Source organism: Chanodichthys erythropterus, chromosome 20 (genome assembly GCF_024489055.1).
Source record: "Chanodichthys erythropterus isolate Z2021 chromosome 20, ASM2448905v1, whole genome shotgun sequence".
Taxonomy (NCBI): domain Eukaryota; kingdom Metazoa; phylum Chordata; class Actinopteri; order Cypriniformes; family Xenocyprididae; genus Chanodichthys; species Chanodichthys erythropterus.
In genome coordinates, this window is record NC_090240.1 from 25,950,601 (window position 1) to 25,976,329 (window position 25,729).

Sequence of the window (25,729 nt, forward strand, 5' to 3'; positions counted from 1 at the left end):
ATCTAGTTATTCCCTATCTTAGGTAATAACTAGGTAATAGCCAATCTTAGGTAATAACTAGGTAATAGCCAATCTTTGGTAATAACTTTGTAATAACCAATCGTAGGTAATAACTAGGTAATAACTAATCGTAGGTAATAACTAGGTAATAACTAATCTAGTTAATAACTAACTAGTTATTATCTAGTTACTACCTAAGATTAGTTATTACCTAAGTTATAAGATAATAACTAATCTTAGTTAATAACTAGATAATAACTAGGCAATAACCAATCTTAGGTAATAACTAGGTAATTACTAATCTTAGGTAATAACTAGATAATAACTAGGCAATAACCAATCTTAGGTAATAACTAACTAGTTATCTAGTTATCACCTAAGATTAGTAATTACCTAGTTTTTAATCTAAGATTGGTTATTACCTAGTTATTACCTAAGATTAGTTATTACCTAGTTATTACCTAAGATTGGTTATTACCTGCTTATTACCTAGTTATTACCTAGTTATTACCTAAGATTAGAAAAATTAGATTTCTAATATTTCTAATCATGGTAATATTTTATTATCATGGTAATTCTGTATATTTACTAATGTTCATAATGTGAATATGCTATTGAATTTGTTATGGTCTACTCATATCTGTAGGTATTTTTATCCATACAATGCAATGTACAGTAAAAAAACAAATCACAATTTTTTTGGAAATCAAAAACACTCAATGGCTATGTGTAAAGATATAAAAGGAAGGACATATGACAGCAAAGAAAAGAGAACAACACAGAAGTGTTTGTACATTCATCTATTATACATGCATGTGTGGCAGATGAATTCGAACACTTCACAATCCCATAAAGTGATAGAAACAAACAAAAACTCAAGCAAGGTCTTCACATTTAAACACACAGTCACCAATGAAGACCACCACCAACAACAGTCAGGACAGACTGAGAGGACAGCTGAGAGGTTGTAACTCATAGCGAGGAATACCTTGAGAGAGGCTCTGGAATGAGAAGGCACACCGCTGTCATACTTCCCTGAGATGATCCCACATGCCAGCGGAGACCACGTCATGGCACCCACACCTGCACAAACACCATTGTGACATACTATGAACCAGCCACCATCACAACAACTGTCTTAAAATGACGTTTCTCTAGAGAAAACACACACACCTATCTTATGGAAGAGTTCAGGCAGCTGTACTTCCACCTTCTCTCTCTGGAACATGTGATATTCTGCCTGCTCACAGACAGGCGGGATCAGGTTAAACTGTCTTGCCACTGAGTACGCCTCCTGGAAAACATACAATAATACACACAGGTTCATACTAAAAAAAAGTTCAGAAAAGTTAGAGAAAAAATGCACAAGTGTGCAGATTCGTTGATGGCACATTTATTTATAAAGCATTTTATACAATATGGATTATTTCAAAGAGCAGATTCACAGAAATAAACAGGAAAATAACTGTTAATGTTGCAAAATTCATCAGTTACTTAATTTCAGTTGTAAAGCAGCTCTACAGAATACAATCGTGTCAATTATTCAGTAACATCACTGTACATTTATTACGTTTATTCAACGTGATACTTGCCATTTCTTTTATTTGTGAAATTCATTAGCAATTTATGAGTGAAAATTGTTTCAAAGTGATTGAAACAAAAATTTATAAAAAACAAAACAAAACAAAACAAAAAAATCAATGACTATCTTATGAGAGCAAAAGTTAAGTTTGTAGGTAAGTACGTTGTGGTCGAATGATATTCATTTTTCAATTAATGCATAATGAATGCTTCCCAACATAATGCTAAATCTAAATACACTTTACTGACAGCAAATGAGATGCTGAAACAACATGAATACTTATTTTTTATATGTATTTATATGTACAAGAAAAAAATCACTTTTCAAACCCACCATAATCTCCATGGAGCTCCAGCGGGAAGTACCCCAATACATGGCCATTCCCTGATTAATCACATGGGTCATTGCTCGAACAGTCTCTGTCAATCAAAATATTAACAATCAGAGTCCGAACAACACTCAAACCTTGAGGGACCGAGGAACAAAATCAGATGCGGTCTGGATGAGATAGAGTAAGATGACTGCAATACACCTAGCCATTAAAAAACAAGGACGGGTATAACGGTTAAGTAATGGAAGTGGAGCAGAAGTAGATTCTGAGAAAAGCTAAGAGCAACAAAGGCCATTTATCATATTTTCTTTAAACAATGTGACAGGGCATTAAAAATGGCCTGAAGGTTATGCATGTTATAGTAACTCTACTCAAAGAGTTTCTTAGTGGGTGGAAAATAAATCAGAGTACGACTCCGGACTGCATGACATCTCCATAAGACTGCATTTCATTGACATTTAGCAGAGAAGCAATTTTCCACGGTCCAGCCTACAATCTACTACATGGCATGTTATTATACAGTGCTGCATGAACATACTCTATATGAGAAAGGAACCAGATAAAATGGATACAAAAATCTGTATGAAATCAAGCTGCCAAGTACTATGGATGTGTCACAATGGGGGTCATTACATTGAACATTAAAGTAATTCCACTTAAACATTAATTTACGTAAAAGTAGCAGGTATACTGTAATAGTCTCCATCCTCCAAACTTGAAAAATGTCTTGATTGGCAACATTTTCAAGGATTCGCAAAAATTGCCTGTTTAAAAATGCATTTTGAGTCTATACAATTTCTTTAAAAAAGTATATATTACTTTAATTTCCAAAGCAGTGTGTAAATGTACAGTATAACCTTTTTTTGAACCATTTTTTGAAAATAGACCCACATTAGATGCCAATATATGTAAAGTGTTTCTATTCACATTGTTTATTGTGACATTTTATATATTTCAAAGTGAATGATGAGGCCACACCACAGGAAATACCCAAATATTGACAGTAATTTAAATAAATAAAATAAACATAATCAAATTAGTCATTTTATGTTAATGATAAATCATCCAATTATTTGTTACTATTATTTATTAAGTAAAAAGCAAACACTGCAGGCAGGAAAAAAGCATTCACAAACTTCTCGTAAATTAAATTACCAATCTGTACTAACAAACTAGACTAAATATGTATTGATATTGGTAGCATTATCTCCAATTTACCAGTTTAAACTGGGTTCTGCTGAGCAGCTTGACTTTTTCAAGATTTGTGAATAATATCACCATGAACAATTATTAGACAAACAGAGAAAATATCAAAAAAAGACATAAAAACAAAGACAGACATGCAAAAAAAGAGAGCAGCTACTTGCAGTAATAAAATATTCACATGCAGGGAAGCTGAGAACACTGCAGTCAAGCATCTTGTAAAAAATATATATTTTTAATTGGTTTTAGGAAAATCCTAACATTAGGCTAGAGCATAATATAAGCAGATGTCTGACTGTATTTATGTCTAACCTGACTGAAAAAACAAACAAGCGAAGCCCAAAAAAAATATCCACTTAGCACCTATATAAGTGCATTTTTAAGAAAAATTAATAATGGAGAAGATTTTAAAATGGAATGAAAATGCATGGTAAACATCCAACAAAAAGTTTTGAATTAAAAAAAGAAAAAAAAAAGGAAAACAATCACGGGTCAGTAAGATGCAATGACCTTCTCCAAATTTCACTTGCAAGATGGACAGGAAAGTCAAAGAAATCAATCATTCTACGGCATACCAGGTTTCTATAGGAACTTCTAGAAATCTTCAGCATTTTATGGACACGGTCAGGATTCTCACACCAGGAAAAGAGGACAAACTATCACAAATCAAAGCCATAAAATGCTTTTGGAGACAGGAGGTCAAAACTCTCACTGAGGGTACCATGTACCTTCTATGATGAATGTTCTTGATTTTGAAGTGTTAAATGGATCTCCTGGTGATAAACAAACAAACAAAAGACTGTGAAAAAAGGTTTACCAAGCAGCAAATGGAATGAAATCTCTGAAGGAAAAAAAGCAGCAGAACTGGACCAGAGGGGATTCTGCAAATCCCAGCGTTTTGGGACCACGCTTGAAGTCAAGAGGTGTGTGCACAAGCACGAGCATTCATGTCTACATGACCACAACCTCAAAAGCATCAGGCTGACACTTTGCCTCCGATCATTCTATCCACAAACCCCTCACAGCTGTACAGCATGGTATCATCACAGTATTAAGTTAAGCTCAATTAACAGCATTAGTTTTGTTTCAGCCTGTCTTTTGTTTTCCTTAAAAAAAGCAAAAATGCAGGTTACAGTGAGGAAGTTAGAATGGAAGTGAATGGGGCTGATTCATGGAGGATTTGAAAGGCAGAAATGTGAAGATTGTGACTTTATAGGAGCACTTAGATTAATTCCTTCTAAAACTCATGCATTATTTGAGTTGTTTTATGATCATTTTTGGTATTTTAACATTCCATTTCAAAATTAATTGTTGTGGTGATGAAAATTATGCCAAAAATGATGCTGACTGAGCTTAACATGTATTGAACCTGGATTATTCCTGTAATATACCACTGTTTTTAAGGAGAAGAGAATTAACAGCCAATCAGGACTTCAAGGAAATGATGTGACAAAATCATCACTATACCATGCTATAGTGCTGTGAATATGCTATTTAACTAACCTAGATCTTTTAAAGGGGTCATGAACTGCATTGTTTTATTGTTTTATAATGTTTCATGTGGTGCACTTATAATGTTAGTATGCTTTTTACATCAAAAATTGTCATAATTTAGAAATAAAAGGCATAATTCCTACCTTGATATTAGCCCTCTGATTTGAACGCTCTGTTTTAAGGAGAGTCTCTGCTGTGAGACTTCAGTGTAAATACCCACTGCTGTGATTGGCTAAAATCTTTCCATTTGAAATAGCCAAGTATTACTCTCTCTTTTAACACATTTTTACTATTACAGCTCTCAAGGTTAACTAATCGTGAAAGAACATCTGACTGTACATGAATTATTACATATCAGATCAGGCATTAGAATTAACAGTTACTTACATGTTGTGGCTTTACTGTCAAGTCCATATTGTAAAAGTCTGTTTGCAAAGCCTGCGCCAAAATGCAATTGATTTACCAAAGAATCCATAGTGAAATAAAGAATATTTATAAATAAAGCACAACTGAGACATTCACATTGTTGAAAATAAATAACCATATTCCTAGCATTAGGAGCCTTTGAAAGGTAATGTTATTATGTTGATCAGTAAATTAGTAGCCTTTGTTTCCTACTGTGGACTGTGGATAGGCACATTCCAGGACCAGTCATTCGCTCTGCCTGGTGTCAATAAAAGCTTTTATTGGACTAACAATGAAGTTTTCAGTTCTGAAACTTACAGGATATTCTTATAGTACGATGACCTCTCAAAAGCTCAAGGAAACGTTGATTTCTCAGTTCATGACCCCTTTTAAGTAATGCTGCTTTGGTTGTTTAGCCCTATAAAATATTGCTTTCTATTATTTAAGATCTACTGTGATGAGATGTAGATGTACTAGTCCATTTAATGCTTTTGTAAAACTCTCAAAAGCAAGACCATGCACTCTTACTTGACGAAATTACAACTTCGCTCAACCAGGATGCAACTGCTGTGATGCAAACTTGAATCATCTTGACACTTAGACAACATGCTCCATTCAATGTTCTAAGATAGACAATCAATTATTCTGAGACATTGTAGTTTATTTAAAAATTAATGGGATGATTAGACTACTTTTAGAAATTCTCGGCCATTGTTCTCAATGTGTTTGATCTCTTTCTTGAGTTGAGAGCTGTGCGACTTTTCTGATATAGTCCCATGCTTCAGTGCAAAGCAGTTAAATGAGCCATTCCAGTGCTGGTAGTCAAAGACGCAAAAACTCATCAAGCCCAGCATCTCATCAAGCACACCTACCTTCCATTGGTGTGTTGGGGTCGGGCCTGTTAGCAAACACTACGTCCACATACTCTAACTGAAGTCTCTCCAGTGATGCCCTTAGACCTGAAGGTCAGAAAAACAAAAGTACTATTTAACGCTGAAATGCATTTCCTTCCATTTGGTGATGCTACTGACACACAAATTATACACTGCAGCTTTAAATTAGTACTGTACAAATCATTAAGAAATAAAGAATTTTAAAGGGTTAAAACATGGCATTGCTTGACCAAATTTCGTCCCTACAACTTTTTTGCAAATCATTTCTAACATGACTTACCCTCTATTATGTGTTTTCTGGACAAGCCTCTTTCTGTTTCGGCTCTGAAAAACATACAAGAATGTTACATATTTAAATACATCCAGTGGATATACAGTAAAAAGTCTACATACCCCTGTTAAAACAGCTTTTTGAAAAAAATAACTCACATCAGAACTTCTGCACATTTAATGTAAATATTACAACCAATGCCACTGAAAACCAAATTTAAATAGCTAACTGCATAAGTGTGCACACCCTTTTATAATTGGGTATGTGGCTAACCATCAAGCTGATGTGAAACAGTACACATCTGTCTTTACCTGAAGTGACTCTAAATAAAGTAAAAAAAATCTAATTTTTACATCACAAAACCCAGCTGTTTTAACAGGCATGAAATGTAAATACACCCTATCAATTATCTAAATACTTGTTATTGATCTTATTGATAACTATTCACCCTTGCAGACGTTTAATTTAAAAAAAAATGGTAATTTTTGATCAAAATGATATAGGGATACTAAAAATGAAAATTATCCATGATTTACTCACCCTCAAGCCATTCTAGGTGTATATGACTATCTTCTTTCAGCCAAACACGATCAGAGTTATATTAAAAAATATCCTCGCTCTTCCAAGCTTTATAATGGGAGTGAAGAGGCGCGAGATTTTGAAGTGCATCCATCCATCATAGAAGTAATCCATAGGCTCCAGGGGGTTAATTTTGTAAGAAAAATATCTATATTTAAAACTTTATAAACTATAATAACTAACTTCCAGCAGACGGCCATACACATTGATTTAAGCCAAAACAGTAACCTCTGACATGACACAGGATGTAGAAGTATTGTAAGCTTAAAATTCTCGTTTTAGACTTCTAATGCGCTTCCACGTTCATCAATATGTCATGCATCAGGTCAGGGGTTACTCTTTCGCCGTAAATCAATGCGTAAGACCCTCTGCCGGAAGCTAGTTATTATAGTTTATCAAGTTTTAGATATGGATATTTGCCTTACAAAAACCCATCGCTTCTCTTCAGAAGGCCTTTATTAAACCCCCAGGGGGCCGTATGGATTACTTTATGATGAATGGATGCACTTTTTTGGGCTTCAAAATCTCACAGCCCCTTTAAAACCATTATAAAGCTTGGACGAGCAAGGATATGTTTTAATATAACTCCGATTGTGTTCGTCTGAAAGGACATAGTCATATAAACCTAGGATGGCTTGAGGGTGAGTAAATCATAGGATCATTTTTGGGTGAACAATCCCTTTAAATCCATCTTCCGGTGAAACGACACTTCATTATCGTCTGCTTAACCTACCCCTTTCTTATAATTGACTGTAAGCTTTAAGGTGATGCTGATGTGCAATGGTGCACACAATAAACAGTGATCTTCCTCAGGTAAATTTACTAAAGGTCAGATTTAATATGGCCAATCATATTGTATGTGAGACTAATTACTATCAAAATGTGAGCACAGTGGCAATTTAAACCCATTAATGTTTGATGGTGACCTCACATCAGTGCTCAGCTTTGGCCTTTAATTTGCCCTGAGTGAAAGAGCACAGCTCAGAGGGGGAATTCGACCTGGATCGTTCTTCAGTGAGGGTCTGCAGGACTTCCCTTACTATGCCCCACACGCAGCTTCACTCGCACTCGTATGAAAGAGACTATCATTAACCTGCTTCCCCTGTTGCTCTCACAGTTGGGGGAAGGTATGTATCATCATTAACCTCTTTCTGACACACACACACACACACAGACACAAAGACACAAAGACACACAGACACAAAGACACGCAGACACGCAGACACACAGACACACACACACACATACACACACACACACACACACACACACACACACACACACACACACACACACACACACACACACACACACACACACACACACACACACACACACACACACACACACACACATATACTGTAAGCACAGCACTTACTTTCCACCCCAGTATATCTTGGTGGTGATGACCAAACTGGAACGTCTATGAAAGACAGGAGACAAAGTGGTTGAAAGCGAAACAAAGGCAAGGACGGTCTAGACATAGAACAACAGGTTCTGTTTAATGACACTGTAGATACATTGTAGTCCTGTATGAAAGGATGTATGAAAAGACCAGGAACCATTATATTTACAGTTTTTTACAGACGCTAGGACACATTTCTCAATACTTAGGTCACTTTTGCAAAACTCTTCACACAGTGAGCACAACAGAAGTCTATGTGGGCTAAAGTGAGGATCAATTATCATTGCTTTGGCACAAAATGCATTCAATGACTACATCTCTCAAATTTCATGAATTCTTTTCTCACTCAGACACAACAACTGCCAAAACTCTTTGTACGTACAGGCCAATTTGCACATGCTTACATACTGTTTTCAAAACTGTTAAACTTATGTTCAAAACAATAACATAATACAAAACTGAATACAGACAGAAATTTGCTACATTTCTACAGTAATATAGTTATGAAATATATTCTGAATCTAAAAAAATCAAATACTATCAAAACAATTAGCTGAAACTGAACACCTACACAAGCATTAGTCTTTCAATTTCATTACCATCAATTCAAAAGGGGAAACTTAGGGATAATTTTGTTCTGTAATGTAAACATGGACCATGTAACATAAAGTGCGGTGAATTATAAGCAGTAGAGAGTGTCATTCTTGTTTTGTTAAGAAATTTTAAAAATGAAAACATTGTATAATGCTAACTGATGTTAGTGTTTTTAGGTCAGTGTTTTATGACTGACAAAGTGTGTTTGCTTGGTGAAAACCTTTGCTAGTGTTCTGGAAGAATGAGTTGATTTGAAACATGTATGAAGTGTTTTGGTAGATTTAGTGCATTCTGAATGTGAAATTAACTGCTGTGCCAAGATGAAAGTTGGTTAGGAGAACTGTGTGAAGAGTTTTGAAGAAGTGACCTAAGTATTGAGAAATGTGTCCTAGCGATTGTAAAAAACTGTAAACATGGTAAAATTATAAATAATAACTAGAGCTTTCAATACATAAAATAATAATTAATAATAAAATTCTTATTCTTCTTGTTGTTATAATTAAATTAAATTGAATTAATTCAAAAATATATATTATATTATAAAATGGTTAGTTCCTGTCCTTGATTCTGATAAGAAATAGCTGTAGCTTCTCAATATCTGTGTTTTATTCATGATAAAACACGGCTATGACCGTTTCACCCAACGGTTCTGTGTATAACTACACAACACCCTTAGCAACCACTCTTAGCAACGTAAACTGTTCTCATTTGATATTGTTCATTGAAGCTTACTGTATTATGTAGAAGAGTATTGTGAGAAAGAGATAGTGTGAGCAAGTTTATTACCTGTATTCAGATTGAGCATTTTCCTTCAGGTCAGTACTATACTCATAATAAAAAATCTGTTTAAATGTCCGAAGTATTATCTTGTCCTTTTAACATTTAAGGGGTTTTCCCATGACTGACAGCGCTAGTCAAAGCATTTGTCAGTTGTGTCTTGCTCCGTGTTCACAACAATTCAGTCTTTTCAATGTAAAAGTCTTCGCTACTGACTGACACACTCATAAAGACAGTACTTGCCGCCATCTGATGATATAATAATATAACTTCTGTTGCTGTTCATGGTCAGGGACTACTTTTTCCGGCGGAAGGAAGGGTATTAGTGATTTTACTTCATGAAAGTTGCATTGATACATATTTTTATTGTGTGGTAACCGTTTTATAAAAGCAATAAGGTACTCGAGGCTAGTGCTTCACGTCGTGCCTAACAACGCCCTTCAGCCGTGACTTATTCACAATACAGCACAGCCTCTCGTACCTTATTGCTTACTTATATTATATCATAATATAGTGATAACCCTAAAATAGCATTCTTATTTTTCACAAATATTTAATTTAGAATTGATCTTATTCAGTTAAAAAGTGCATATATTGTATAAAAATCCCCAAGTACAACAATATAAATGCTTTGCAGAAGCATTTCAATAAGGAGCATTTGTAGAAGAATATTCATGCTAAAATATTCAGATACTTAAAACTGCAGTCATCCCGTGTTTCTAAAAAGGGCAAAAATTGTGTCCAAAATTAGACATCTTTCCCTAGGGGAAGCGGCTTTTTCGCCTCAGTGCCTGCATACAGAGAATGGTAGGATGAATAAAAGCTGATGTCCCCTTAAGTGCAAATTCCACATTAGTCATTCACAAACTAACAGAAGCTGCAAGGTATAAGCAAGCGTCTTCCCATTGAGAGGATGTCAGCAGTTACTCTGACAGTCTGAGGAGAAAACAGCACACAGATCACATCAAATGAGAGTTGAGAATGTTTTGAACCCTTAAAAATAGCAAATCGATATGTTTACCTCCATCCTTTCTTCTTGATGACACTGCCAAGAACCATTTCAGCCCTGTAAGAAAGAGAAAAGCAATTATCATGCAATTATTTTGGCCTAAACCCTCTCCTCCTCACTTACATCACAGCCGGTGAGCAAAAGCGTCCTCTCCACTGGGGGATTCCCTGTTCTCAGCTTCAGGAGAATTAAGCTAATGAAGCATTCATTTTACAGCAATATGAAAGGAACTCCCAGTGTAAACACAAGCAAAATGCTTCATGGTTTTTTTTTTTTTTTTTTTACTGTGAGCAGATTTTTAAAAAGGGAAAGAGTGGAAAGGAGGGAGAGCGTCTAATGACAGATGTTACATTTTTGCCCTCAGGACCAATGTGTTCTTCATGAATGGTTCTCCCATCAGGCCTCATCCTCCCTATGCGAGAATGTAAGTCCTTGTGACAGCTTGTAACAAATGAAGCGCTACTGTAACGTGGACTCAAAAGGCCAGCAGATATCCTTAGACAAACTCACATACTAGTCTTCCTTTTATACAGTATTTATCTGGTAGTCTAGATGAGTAAATACACAGAAAGACGGAGAGTATATGTGTTTGAGTGATTAAGGATGTTGTTTGTCTGTGCTGAAGTGTTGATTATTCTGCATGAACTATCAACGCGCTGAGCCACAGATTGATGGCCAGCTTGACATGGCATGAAACACGGATGGAAAATGTGACAAACGGCCCGCACATGCAGACGACATATATATGGTTATGTCCTTTAACGCTCGCAAAGTCTGCTTCATTAAAGTACCGTTTTGTATCGTTGAGTGGATTTCCACTGAGTCAGACTATTTCTTCTCAACTTTATCAGCAATTCCCTGATGTTATATTTCCACGGCATTGCAGAAAATAAAGACGCCACTGCTAAATTTACTGCAAGCTAGCAGGTTTTGGCTATTCACCTTTCCATCGTTTTTCTCTTCTTGCACAGGTGAAATCTGCTGACCAACAACTCCTTTCTTTCACTAGGTTGTCTTAAACATAGATACCTAAAGTGTACACTAAGTATGCCATTAAAGTGAAATTACTGAACCTAAACATACGACCTTGATAAAAATGCTCAATGTAGAAGAAAATTTCTACAGCACTTAGAGGCTTTTGCATCTTAAGTTTTCATATATATTTATATTAGTTTTATAATCAAATTTATGAACATCCTGTCTCTAAGAAGCAGGGTATAGATACTGAGGAAGTCACATCCTTACTTCCTTCCCAAGTATTTAGAACAGATGTTGATTAATACGGGTTTCTCAATAAAGAGTTCTTAAAATTTTACATTTGTTCAACGGAATCTTGAATTTTTTGTTACACCCTCACTAAGAAGCATATACCTTGTTGCCAAAACAATATTTACACAAAAAAAAATAAAATAAAAAAATAATAGCAAACAGTGATTGGGTTTCCAGAAAAAAAATGTTAGACCCATCTGTGGTCCTATAAAAGAGTATAATACTGCTAAAATTAGACTTAATACTAATCTCTCCATATATAAATCTCCATAAATCCCTAACGTTGATGAAAAGTGCAGCAATGAATGATGGGAAATCAGTAAAGAGTACTCACTTCCCTGCCGCATACACCTCAGCTGTGTCAAACAGATTGATCCCGTTCTCGTACGCCAGTGTCATCAGCTGCTCAGCTATCTGAGATGGTAGTGATGGGGAGAGAGCACAGACAGAGAGAAAATGGACAGCTGAAAGGACATTTTAGCTTTATGTTGTCTTCAGCAGTACAAAACTCAGATGACATGGTTGTAATTATCTGCACTGCTGCTTTTTATTTACTGTACATGTTACATGTTGATTAAAGCTACACTTCAAGCATTCTGCATTGTGGTCCATACTTAAGTTGCTGTACTTATTCAGTAGTGCTATACCATGCTACTGTTGACATGTTAGCATATTAGCAAGTTGGCATTTTCTGTATTTTCTTAGGGTTTACAGCGAAGTATATAATTTGCAAGAACTCAAAATCAAAAAGTTAATTAACTAAATATTTTATGTTAATTGCTATCAAAATGTATGAGTTTGCTAACTCAGTACTTAAAGTTAGGAGGAATTAACATGCATGAGTACTACAAACTCAAAACTTAATAGTTTTGTTTACTTAAAATTGTGAACATCATAACTCAAAAAATTTGATGTAACTGATTACCTCAACATTTTTGAGTTTGCCCAACTTATTCGGGTTTACATGTGCTTTGTTGAAAAAGTGCTATCATGCTAAATGCTATTAGCCAGTAACTTGTGAATAAATAAAAAAAATAACAATCCATGAAAATCCTACCTCATCTGTGATCTGACCACCAAACGTCACCCAGGTGCCTGAAGAGAATGTACAGGTACTGTCAGAGCTGAAATTTCTGATATCTACAGATGCAAACAGTGATAGTACACTTAGCCTAGCATGTTTTACTCACCCAGCCCTAAACATGATACTCTTAATCCAGATTTCCCAAGGTTCCTAAACACAGAAAGAAACCTGTCAAATATTCTAGATCACATGATAAAATCAAATGCAATCATGATGATAAACAGAGTAAATCAATGATAACATGTTTCAATGTGATACATAAATGAATGTACTTCAGCAAGAATTTCTTCATAGTCTAAGGATAAATACTATGTGTGCCCTGTGGTCAGCAGCACAGATATGAATAAATCTGAATTCAATATATTTTCATTATGTGTAACATGGGCCAAAGGCTGCATATGTAGCAGTCTTTATTTGTAACTCCCACTCACATGCAGAGAGTAAGTTGTGAGAGAAAGAAATCCAGCCTGGATACAGCACTACTCTTCCTTCAGCCCGCTGAACCAATCAGAAGACCACCTGGGTCTTTTGTTCGATATCCTTTGAGTTTGCAAAGAGCCAAGGTTGCTGTGCTGAGCAATTACTTTAAGACCACACAGTCAAGGACATAGAATGCCTTCAAAATTACAGCTATTCAGTGAGCTTTTGATTCATATTTGAAAGATGAGAAGCAAATTATGACTGACACAAAACAAAGATGTTTCTTTAAAGGACCCTTTTATGGTTTCTAAATAAAAAATAAAAAAAACATTTAAAAACCTTTGAGATGAGTACAGCACATCTTATGAAAAGGCACAACATTTCCCAGAAGTAATCAATATTGAATTTATCCTTGAGACATTCCATTTGTATATCATCAAGGCAAGTTATTAACTGTGTTTTCACCACACACTGAAAAAAAGTGTGTTGGATTTACGTGATTTAATCATGTATATCGGTTCCACGTGAATCAGTTAAGTAACACAAACATAATTAGTTCACTTAAAGGGGCGCTTGATTATGATTTTACTTTTTTAACTTTAGTTAGTGTGTAATGTTGCTGTTTGAGTATAAACAATGTCTGCAAAGTTACGACGCTTTCTTTTAAAGAATTCTCTGTTTAAGGACTACAACAAACGACAGGTAGGGACTACTACAAGCTTTGTCCTAAAATTTACATAAACCCTGCCCCGAGAACACACAACAAAGGGGGTGAGGCCATGTTGGGTTGCTTTAGAGAAGAGGAAGAGTTGTTGTAGTAGAGTGTTGTTACCATGCAGTCATTTTACACCGGACTGCTTTTTACACAAAAGATTAACATGACGGCACATGCTAGTCGGTGAGTTTAATCAACTCCTCAGCAACTACATAAATTCATTCACTAACCGTTGCATTCTGTCCAGTTGCATTCTAGAAGTTGTAACTTCTTCCTTAGTCTCTCCATCAGTGTCCGACTCTGGTTTGAACAATGTAAGGCTGAACACCGTTACTGACAATCGTCATTTTGGCTGCGTGAGATTCTCCAGCTTTGTTGTTGTTGTTGAGCAACCGAAGCGCAAGCTGTTAAAGCTCTGCACTCTTCTGGAAAGCAGCTCATTTGCATTTAAAGGGACCAGGGCTTAAAAACGAAAAAAACAAAAAAAAAATTAAATCGTTCCACTCCGAGCAGAATCGATATTTTAACGTTTCTGTTCCAGCGTTCCTTTATATATTATAAACGTTCCGAAACTGGTTAATAACATTATTTTTATTTTATTTTTTATTTTTGCATGTAGCCTACTTAATAATAATAATAATACTTTGTATTACTTGTATTAAAAAACAAAGAGAGTGCATTTGCCGTCTTAGTCAATAGTTTAGAAGAGAATCACAATTTTGTTGTGTAGATCACAAATAACATGATTAAATCGTAAAATCTGTTTTCCCATTTTTTCAGTGCATCTCAAATGAACTGTATAGAATAAAGACTTATGGACTAATGTTTATGAGGGTAGCAGTAAAGTAACACATATAACATAGGCCATGACAAGAAATCACCAAATGTCAACAAAACCTTACACATTTACAAAAAAATAAGCAATTTTACATGTACAGTACACATGAGCGCCTAGAACTGCAGTGGCATATAGGCTTGTAGTTTTACAATGAGTTACTATGAATTGACAACCATAATTTTTGACATTGTCGCTGGTTTTGAAATATATAACCAGAATGCACTTGTAAGCACTTGTTCTTGAATGTAGACTCTGAATAAAGCCCTATAGTAGATCCATGTACAGTGTATCCATTACCTGTAAACAGGCTGTCATCAATGTCACCTCTAAGTGGCTTTGAACAGAACATCGGCGGGGAACTTATCTACTCAAATCAAATTATCAGTGAGCATGGAGGTCCTGAAAACCAGTGATGAATTTTTAACTGCTTTGATGGAGATAGAGTTACAGGAAGGGAGATCCATTGACTAGCCTGTGAAGGTGAACTGGCCATCTGTTGATAGGGCTCAAACTGATGCGCAAAGCCCTCAATAATTGCTAATAATTGGTCTTTCCATCTAACAAGGCACAGGCATGCACTGATGCTAGACGACTTTGGCTGCAACAAGAGAAAAGAGAGACAGTCAAGCACGTCTTTAGCCCTCTTTAATTATGGAACGCAGCAAATGTAGAACCTAATCATTGGAGAATAGTGGTAAAATGACTGAAATTAAAAAATTTATATCATTTGGGATAATCATTTAATAGTATTCAAGTGGTCTGGACCACCAATAATTGCCTATGAACTCAAATGAATAGCGTGCTAAATGGAGGGATTCACAGACTTTGTCAGCTGAACCCTTTTGACCTACAAGGAGTTTACGAACCCCATTTTGGGAATATCTTTGCTAAATAAATGGTAGATTCATATACCAAAAAAACAACAACAACAACAACAACAAACGTTTGAACCAAATGAACTATACATTTTTTTTTAAGACATTTATGTCTCCCATTGGTCAAACATATTTTTGGTCTCCTGCTCTAAAAGCAAAAAACTACGGGAAAACTGGAATTGAAAAAATACAAATAAAAGTATACAAACTAAAATGTCACAGTATACCAATACATGAACATGAATAATCAAGCACATGGACAAACATTTACTGTAGAATATGGTATAACAACAAGCTCATTGACTTCAGTGAGACTTTGTCATAAGAAACCACCAGTAAAATGGCTTAAAATGGAGAACTTGACTGGTCTGCACAAATAAGCTCAGACCTGAACCACATAGAACACCTTTGGGACTGTGAAAGTGGTCTTCTTTTCTTTGTATGGCTTTTGAGCTCTTCTAGAAAAGCAATTAACTTTTAAAGGCTTTCTCATTGATTCACTACCTGGGGTTTCCTTAAAAGTGTACCAACTAAAAACTTCTCCCTTCTAAACCTTCTCCCTTAATTGTATTCTGATTCTCAAAGGTAAAGTCTAATGTAATTAAAGGCTACTGTAAGGCTCCATCTTGCTTTCATGTCCAGTCATCTGCTAGATGAATCCACAGCAGTTTGTTTGCACTGTCTGAGCTGAAGATTGCCGGACAGGGTCAATCTGGACAACACAGGTGCAGCCTAGTGTAGGTAATGCTGTGTGCAGCCTAGTGTAGGTAATGCTGTGGTTAATGTTGGCATGAAACACAAGTTGCGATAATCCTGTCTTCTCTATTGTGATGTATATCCGAGTGTAACAGCTTCTCGAATAAGAAAAAAATGTAGGACCGGACTTGATTTTGCCCATCAGCAATTGATTTAATCATTGTGGTTTGCTACTGCTGGAATCTCATGTGATTGACAGGTTGTTCTTGCACCAGTAAACACATCACACAAGAGGGAAGATTATGAGAGGACATGAATTTGAAAAAAATAATGATGTGCATGGATAAATCACTTATAATAAATGCTGCAAAAATCCATAAAAACAAGAATTGTCCATTTTGATTTCATGGCAACTGCCAGATTGCCCAGAGTAAGTCTACTGGAAGTCTTTGGGTAAAATACTTACATGGGTCAATGACGTGATGGGTCATTTTTTTTTGTCCAAAGGCCTCAATAATAATAAAAAACAAAGATATGATATTCAAAGTATGTAAGGTAGTACAACTAGATCTCTTTTAATTGTATTTTGCTATATATGAAGGTATTTTAAAGATTTTTAAGGACCAAAAGTCATTCATTTTAACCGTCCAAAGGCCAATACAGCCATTTCATTTGTGATTAAAATATCTGAAAATGTAATAAATGTATATATTTTTTATTCTGCCATAACATCATATATGAACATAGTGCAAAATGGTATTAAAATTATGTGTAGAAATCGTTGCTTTGTATGAGAAAGAATGTCCGGAAAAATGAATTTCATTGATGTCATTTGGAGTAACCAATATAAAGGAACCGTTTTGGATCAAGTCATGCGGTCAATATCATGTGACAGGATGTAACATTATTCAGATACCTGCAAAAGACCACATGGTTGTGAAGCAAAGTAACTAACTCTCTTTAAACTATTTGAAAAAATCATGTTTTCACTTGCTCATACGCATGTCCCGAAACATCAGGTCATTCGGTACAACCGTTATAAAACGATATTTATATCTAGATATCAGCCTGTTAGCATTGTTTGAAAATATCATCATTGGGTATAACCAAAAGTGTCATTTGGTAAAACCGAAATTTTTTTGGTGACAAATTTTGTCCATCTTGTAAAAAATGACAAAAGCAGTGTTAAATGATTATAAAAACCACATAATCTCATTGTTAACACTTTATAAAACTTATAAATGTATTATATTTCCATTAGGTTTTTTTTTTACACTTTTAAGAACCTTATTCGTCAATGACCCACAAACATAATTACCTGAACCAGTTAACTGTTACAACTGCATGGTTGAGTTATGCTGCTAAACAGACATGGAAATTGGAAACATGGAGTTTAAACTGAATAATTTACTGTATAGCGTTTGCTCACTGATCTATACAAATGATTTTCTGGAATACAGTACAGCAGGATGTCTGGTCACTTTTATGGCAAATGTCTACAGTATAACTTCAGAGTGACAATGTAGACTGCTTATGTACATCATTTGCAACAACTGTAAAACAGTATGTCGTATTATTAGCCAGAGAGCTTGCCTTGCTTCCTACCAGCTCATGTGGAAACCCCATTACTAAAATCGATCAGCACATGAAGTTTGCAATCAATAATTCACCATGCCTTTAAACAAACCAAGCTTTCTTAATCTTCTATGGTGAATGGCAGCAAAACTACTCAGCAGTGTATGGGTATTTAAAAGGCACATTCACATTGAGGAGGAGAAACTTGGTCAGTACCTCCCCAGAGAGCGGCACTTGGCTGAGGCTGCATGTGTGGGAAACGCTAGGCCTGCTCCACTAATCTTTGGCATTCGATAATGGATGTCGACAGGGCCTTTACCACAGATCAAAATGGGTCTCTTAATGCAGCACACTACTACCTACACTAACACAGCAGTTGATGGAGGTATAGTAACTGGATAGTGCTGTACTGTGAACATGCACTCTCACTGTTGGCCATTTAGCGATAATTAGTGTTTATAATAGCAACACCGATTATTTAATGACAGACTTCACAGAGGGTTTATGGGTCAATGACATGGAACGCATTTATCTGTGTGGAACTATTAAATTATTTATAAATAAATATAAAAGAATACATGTAATCCATTCATAAAGTTACAATGAGCATGATCTTAATTTCTGAATGTATATAAAGGCACCCTTTGACCATGTGTGTGACTGTGTGTCAAGGTCATTAATTCAGGTTGTAAAATGTCATCTGGTGCAACTCCCCAAAAACAAAAGCATTCATATTCATATTTTATAATATTTGTATAAGGAAAAACAACAACTTTTTATCTTGAAAAATCTATGTAATTCTACTAAATTAAAAATAATGATTAAGATACTATATACTCAGATGAATATTTTATTATGTTTTATGTTTTGAAATTATATTATTGTTATACTTTTACTTTGATGGTTACACCACAATGCATTTTTAGAATTAATTAAATGAAACTATATATAAAGGCCCCATTTAACCCTCATGACTGTTTGTCAAGGTCAAGTTAATTCAGGTAAAATGTCATGTGGTGCAACTCCACAAATACAAAAGCTCCTCTACTGCTCTATGGCTGGCCCAGAGAGCAGATGTCTTAATTAAAGAACGCATACACACACACACACACACACACACACACACACACACACACACACACACACACACACACACACACACACACACACACACGCACAAGCTCGTTAGCATGGCAGATGAGCAAACACCCCAAGCTTCAGAGGGGATAAGAACAAGGATACACACACAGTTCACAACTCACATTTGACCTCACACACATTCAATGTACAGTGAGCCACCAGGAATCCCTCTGAGAATCTTTTCATCATATCAAGCATGATCTTTCAAACAAGATCCAATCAGGAAAGGTACAGTATGAAGCCAGTATATTCACCATTTCATCAGACAAAAAAAAAGGCAGGGAGTAGGAAGGTAAGCAATGTTACATAAGAAAGGCTGGGGGTATGAGTGATATGGTAAACAGGTAGAGCAAGGATATGAAGGAAGTAAAAGACAAAATGTCAAGAAGAAAGAGTTAGGAAACCAGGAGGAGGATGCATCAACAAGGGTTTTGCAGGCTACGCTTCACTAGAGAACTACAGGCACGATACTGCCTGAGAGGCATGGGCATTTTATCAAAATGAGTAATCTTATCCACAGGGGGTCCACTCTTTCCTGCCCAAACACTCCACATGGGGTGCCAACACATCACAATGTGGGTATGAAAAATGGCCTTTTGGGTATCTTTGCTAAGAAATGTGTATGGATGAATTTAGAGGATAGAGTCACTACAGAAACAATACTGTACTGGATTAATGACGGATTCAAATGATCCAAAGTATTATAGAAAAAATGTTTATATTTGACCCAAATTTTAGTAGAGGTGCAGGACACAGTGTAGCAAACACCAATAAATATCTGCTAATTAACTATTTAATTTTTTCAAAGTAGCTATTGTATAAACCAAAACCTAATATCAAACTTTCAGTTTTCTATTTCTACAAGATCATCTGAATAAGACAACATTCTGTGAACTTTAAAGCCCAAAGTATATTCTGGTTTTTATGTGTATGATAGGGAATGTGTACACTGCACATGATATAAATTTCGTTACCACCACAATATGCATGCAGCCTGATACGCTCAGCTCGTACATTCATCTTGACTTTTTGTGCTACAGTAAGTAGTTTGTCCACTAGAGGGCTTTTTCCACTGCGGTTAACCTCCAGTTCTAAACCCCATTTTTAACCCTGAAAACAAATCTTTCACACTTGTAATTTAGAAGCGGGGTTAACAAATATTCAAATAAGAACATTAACCCTGGGTTTAGGAATGTACGGTATGAAACATCAGTGTAGGAATACCCAGGATTAAATGTTAACCCAGGGTAAATTATGAGCACTGTGAAATGTGAAGCAATATAACCCCAGATTCTGTTTACCCAGGGTTTAGAATAACCCGGAGTTAACTATTTCAAGTGTGAAAAGTCCTAAGGTGGTAACACTGGCCCCGGGCCGTAGTTTCACAACAAACTACACTGTAAAAAATTACCGTGATTTTAACAGTAAAAGACTGTAAAAATGCTGCGGTGAAAAACTGTTAATTGGTTTACAGAAAGTTCCCGTACTATATACGGTGAATAACTGTAATAGATCTAATGGTACATTTAATGTAATTTTACGGTAAAATACTGTTAAATTCACAGTTTTTGGAAGTGAAAATAACAGTTCATTGTAAAATTTACAGTGAAAAACCAAAATTCCCTGTGTGACACTTCACATTTGATATATTTTCGTTGAAAACTGTTTCTTCTTGGTTTTTCCTCAAATTAATGTTTATTGCATTTTTAAAATTTCATGCATGTTACCATGATGGTGTTTAGTGTGTGTGTGAATGACACTGTGTGCACCTTCTATATATTAGTATTGTCCTTCTCAGCTTGTGGAAAAGCTGCTTGTGATGAACTTTGATCCATCATGTGACTCTCATCACCACTGTGTTTGGTGATTGTCGGTGTATTATAAAGGTGCAAAACAGATATTAGTACTTCATTAGGTTGGTAAATTAACATTAATATCAGTTAAATATGTTATTTTACCGTAAATTTAACAGATTTTTTTTTACGTTGCTACTGTATTTTTTACGGTAAAAAACCACAGCTGCCATTTTTTTAGTGTACATTTTACTGGGATTTTTTTTTACAGTGTACTGAAAAGGCAGCTGTGTTTACAAGTGTTTGTGTGAGGGGTTTAGGAATACCCACAACTCTTTCAAATCCATTTTTATCTCATAACTTATGGAGAGAAATAGTGCAGACAATGGACAAAGATGTAACTTTCTAGTGCCACTGAATTCATGAGATTGTCTTGGACAAATAAAGAGTAGCTTGCATAACTGGCTGGCCAGACTAAAGCAGTCCTGCTGTTTACTGCCCAGGGAACAGCAGGCAGAAACTGCAGCCCATTTGTGCATTTATGTAATCACCACTTCAGTTTTCTTTCTGCCGGCCCCAGAGAGACACACGCTTACACAATGCCTCAACACAACCCTCTTCATCCTTCTCTTCCTGTGTCTTTCAAATTCCTGAACAAAATGGATACAGGAGCTTTGATGTTAGTTGAGGGATAAATGTAGAGCCCAGAGAGACACACGCCACAGAATGGGACAGCACAAGAAAAAAACCCTCAAGGTTGCATTTATCAGCTCATGACATTTCATGTGTGAGCACTCACAAATGTACGACCACAACAGACGCAGGTCACACAAGTATTCTTGGTATTCACTCGCCTCAGGTGCGTGTGCATAAACTCCTTTTCATCACAGTATGCTGAGGAAAATTTCATGTTGGCTCATCAGACATGGAGAAGCTTCCATGTTACCATGTTACTCATTCATTGTCTGTTTCTATTAATCAGCGTCATTGCACTGTAGCTGCAAACCGCAGAGAATAAAATTGTGATTGTGTCATAATTTCAGCACTCACAGCATTGATGTGAACATAATACCAGTTCAAATTTAAAGGGATTAAAGATCCTTCATCATTTACTCTCCTTTGTCATTCCAAACCACCTTCTGCAGAACACAAAAGAAGATACTTTGAAGAATGTTGGGGATTTTCAATGTATGGACATTTTTCAAAATATCTTATTTTGTGTTCCACAGAAAAACAAAAGCCATACAGGTTTGGAATGACATAAGGGTGAGTAAATGATGACAGAATTTTCATTTTCGAGTGAACCACGTCTTTATGTAATTAAATGTCCAATTTATTAAAAGTCTGCATAATTAATTCCTCATAACCTGTTCATCACATGCTCAATGAAAACGGGTTATGAATCAAACAGGCTTTATAACCATTATTAAGACATTAAATTGTAGGTGAACACCTGAGGACATTTTGTAAAAGAAACTTCAATCCAGTGAGTTTAAATGAACTTCTAGAAATCAAAAGGGCCTAACATTGAAAACTAATATTCAGACCAAAAGTATCTATAGCAGAAAGTGATGAAAACTGATAGACACATTTATATAGTTAATGTTTAACTTATATAATAAAATAAATAAATTATTAATCATTTGTGAATCCTACTAGTAGATCCATAAAATACATGAAAAATTCATCGCATTATTGTACAAGTTATTCACCCTTAAAGTCAGTGTGTGTAGAAGGTAAAGAGTACTGTAAATATACTTGTTTTAATCAATATAGACATAATTATGATCAGGAAAATTAAAATTACACAGACACAAATCATGTAAAGCAATCCAAAAAAATTGATAGTAAGCCTCATCCCACACACCAGGAAAATAAACGTAGCCATGACTATGACACGACATTTACATATTTACAGCTTTAAATTTCAAAGACTTAATTACAATGAGAGAATCAGCTTTAAGAGCCAAGACATTTGGAGAGATAGAAGCTTCTCAGGTGTTCAGTTTCACATTAGTTTAATCAGAAGACTCTATGTTACCTTGCACGGCTGGCTACAAAGTGCCTTTGATGTACAATTACGCAAATTACAGTATGGAAAAATGAAGAGGGAGGGTGGATTTACTTAAAGGATAGAGCACACTGTTATTTTATCAGTGAGCAGATAAGAAGCAGTATGGAGTGTGTTACAAAAGACCGTGGGCAGTATGAGCACTGCAGTCGAAAAAGTGAGAGAGCACCCTTATATGCTCCCACTAATGCTAAGCGGTGGAACATGATCACACTGCATCTCCATTTCATATAGAGAACATGCTAATGTGTTTAACAGCACTAACAGGAATCTCCATCTCTACCTTCTCCTCTGAACCTGAGACAGCAGAGAAATACACAAATTCAGTCAATTAGTCAAATGAAAGACTTGATTTTTAACAGCAGAGATGTCAAGAGGTCACATAATCACAATCCACCTCTGCATATAATATAATTATGATGCATTCGGAATTCTGGCCGAAAAAGATAAGCCAATAATTATGGCTGATAACCAATAAATGGTTTTTGAATGCTACAAGTGAATTTTGGCATCACGACATTATAATGCAAAGCATGAAATAATGTATTTTCATACTGAGATTTCTTAAAGATTACATTTAACTAAGTTATTAAATTATTAGTGTTTTTAAAGATTAACTTTGAGTGAGAGTTAGACGGAAATGGGTTATAAAATTGATATAAAATTGACAAAAAAAAGTGAATATGCACAATAACCAATACAGAACTGAAATTTATAAAAATAGCCAATAATATAAAGAAATATAGAAAATAAGCAAATCAATGACTCACTATTTCATTATTTAAAATATTCTCATTAATTTTTAATTCAGAAATATTTTGCTGATGTAGATTTATGAAGTATCATGTGACACTGAAGACTGGAGTAATGATGCTGAAAATTCAGCTTTGCCATCACAGGATTAAATGACATTTTAAAATATAAATAGAAAACAGTTATTTTAAACTGTGATAATATTTCACAATAATACCGTTTTACTTATTTGATCAAATAAATGCATGCCTCGGTCAGTATAAAAGACTTACTGTTCAAACTTTTCAACAGTAAAGTATATATATATATATATATATATATATATATATATATATATATATATATATATATATATATATATATATATATATAAAAAATCAATTACTCATAATTAATCATTGTAATAATACATTTTAATTCACAAAATGCATATATATATATATATATATATATATATATATATATATATATATTTATAAAAAATATTATTACAACTGATTAGTTATGAGTAATTGATTTGCTTTGACTATATATATATACTGTATATATATATATATATATATATATATATATATATATATATATAGTCAAAGCAAATCAATTACTCATAATTAATCATTTGTAATAATACATTTTAATTCACAAAATGCAAAATGTAGAGAAAAATATGGAGTACACTGAATACGGTATGATGAAACATGCTTCTCATTCACTGTCTCTTGACACTAACAATTACTAAATTTGCCATGAGATATCAATGAACAAGGAAATCCCACTAAATAACCAGCCAACTAACTAACATTCCAGACATTCCTAAACTACGCTTTGCCAACTTTAACCCTTTAAAACAAATTAACCCTACATAACAAATCTCATCCCCAAAGTTACATTTTCTGTTCAAAACTGTGTAAGAATAAAAGCATTTGGTGACACTGAAAGAATTGTACTTGTTGAAATCATGACTAAACTGTCTAAACCAGACAAACAGACTAGAAGGGTTAAAGTTCTACACGTTAATTGTCGGAGACCTCCTCTCACCTACCTATATTTCATGCCAGTTCTTAAGCAGTGGCCACCAGAGGAGGGCATGTTCTGCACAGACAGATGGCCCAGGCTGCGGGCCACCATCGCCACGGCACGGAACTTGCTTTTGGTCCCCAAACTCGGGCTGTTGGTGTTCTGTCGGTTCAGTCGGTCCTCTGTGCTGCGGCTAACAGCTCGGTGGTCCGTGCACACAAATGACACCTGCATGCTGACGGCGAGCCCCCGCAGACAGGATGCTGATGCTATGAAGATAAACTAGTCCTAAAATCTCCCAAGAGGCACCAATGCTATTACCTCAACGATAAAAGTGTCTTCTTGTCCCGAGGACAATGAGGTGAAAAAGTCACTTTTCCCAAAACTTGAAGAAAATGCCGTTAAAAAGGTCAAAATGGATGCGACAGCTGTCAAAAGGTGAGTGCAACACTCTGTTTTAACCACAAGTGCAGGTATTGCTTTGAAGTGCTGCCAGAGTATGTATTTGTCCATGTGGTGTCTGTGTGAGTGTGTGTGTGTGAAACGTGTGTAAGTAAGAGTCTCAATGCATGTGTGTGCTAGTCTCTGTGAGAGTGAATTCCTGCGCTCTGGCTCCAGGGCAGCAGCAGCCTGTGAAGCGATGGACTCTGGGCACCAATCACATCAACACACAGAACAGGGGAGAAATCCCACATCCATCCACGTCACACTGCAGCACATCAAGCACACACTTATCTGCTCTTCTCCGCTTTTCTCTGTCTGCACTGCAAGTGAAGTTGCTTCGCTTTCCCCCCCTCCCCGCTTTCTTCAGCTGATTCTTGTCCGCCCAACTGTCTATTCCTAACATTAACTGACAGTGAATTTTCATACCCTGGCTTCTGGTTTAGATCATCATCCAGTAATGTGCTGAGCAAATGCATAAATGCTATGCGAGAGAAAG

The 25,729-nt window shown here is 35.5% G+C and overlaps 1 protein-coding gene across 4 annotated transcripts in view; it reads right to left on the reverse strand.

Moving 5' to 3' along the window:
- kcnab2b (potassium voltage-gated channel subfamily A regulatory beta subunit 2b) overlaps nt 1-25,729 on the reverse strand; it is a 50,853-nt gene that overhangs the window by 9,330 nt on the left and 15,794 nt on the right. The window contains exons 1-12 of one of the 4 annotated variants that reach the window (XM_067370994.1): nt 24,815-25,680; nt 13,003-13,046; nt 12,870-12,907; nt 12,147-12,226; nt 10,556-10,600; nt 8,137-8,181; nt 6,189-6,232; nt 5,888-5,974; nt 3,845-3,889; nt 1,916-2,001; nt 1,174-1,294; nt 989-1,083 (exon numbers count right to left, since the gene is read on the reverse strand). In XM_067370994.1, coding sequence (XP_067227095.1) covers nt 989-1,083; nt 1,174-1,294; nt 1,916-2,001; nt 3,845-3,889; nt 5,888-5,974; nt 6,189-6,232; nt 8,137-8,181; nt 10,556-10,600; nt 12,147-12,226; nt 12,870-12,907; nt 13,003-13,046; nt 24,815-25,023 — 939 coding nt within the window. In that variant the 5' untranslated portion in view covers nt 25,024-25,680. Of the gene's footprint in view, nt 1-988; nt 1,084-1,173; nt 1,295-1,915; nt 2,002-3,844; nt 3,890-5,887; nt 5,975-6,188; nt 6,233-8,136; nt 8,182-10,555; nt 10,601-12,146; nt 12,227-12,869; nt 12,908-13,002; nt 13,047-24,814; nt 25,681-25,729 lie in introns of those variants that run through there. The other 3 variants (XM_067370992.1, XM_067370995.1, XM_067370993.1) reach the window with 3 other exon arrangements.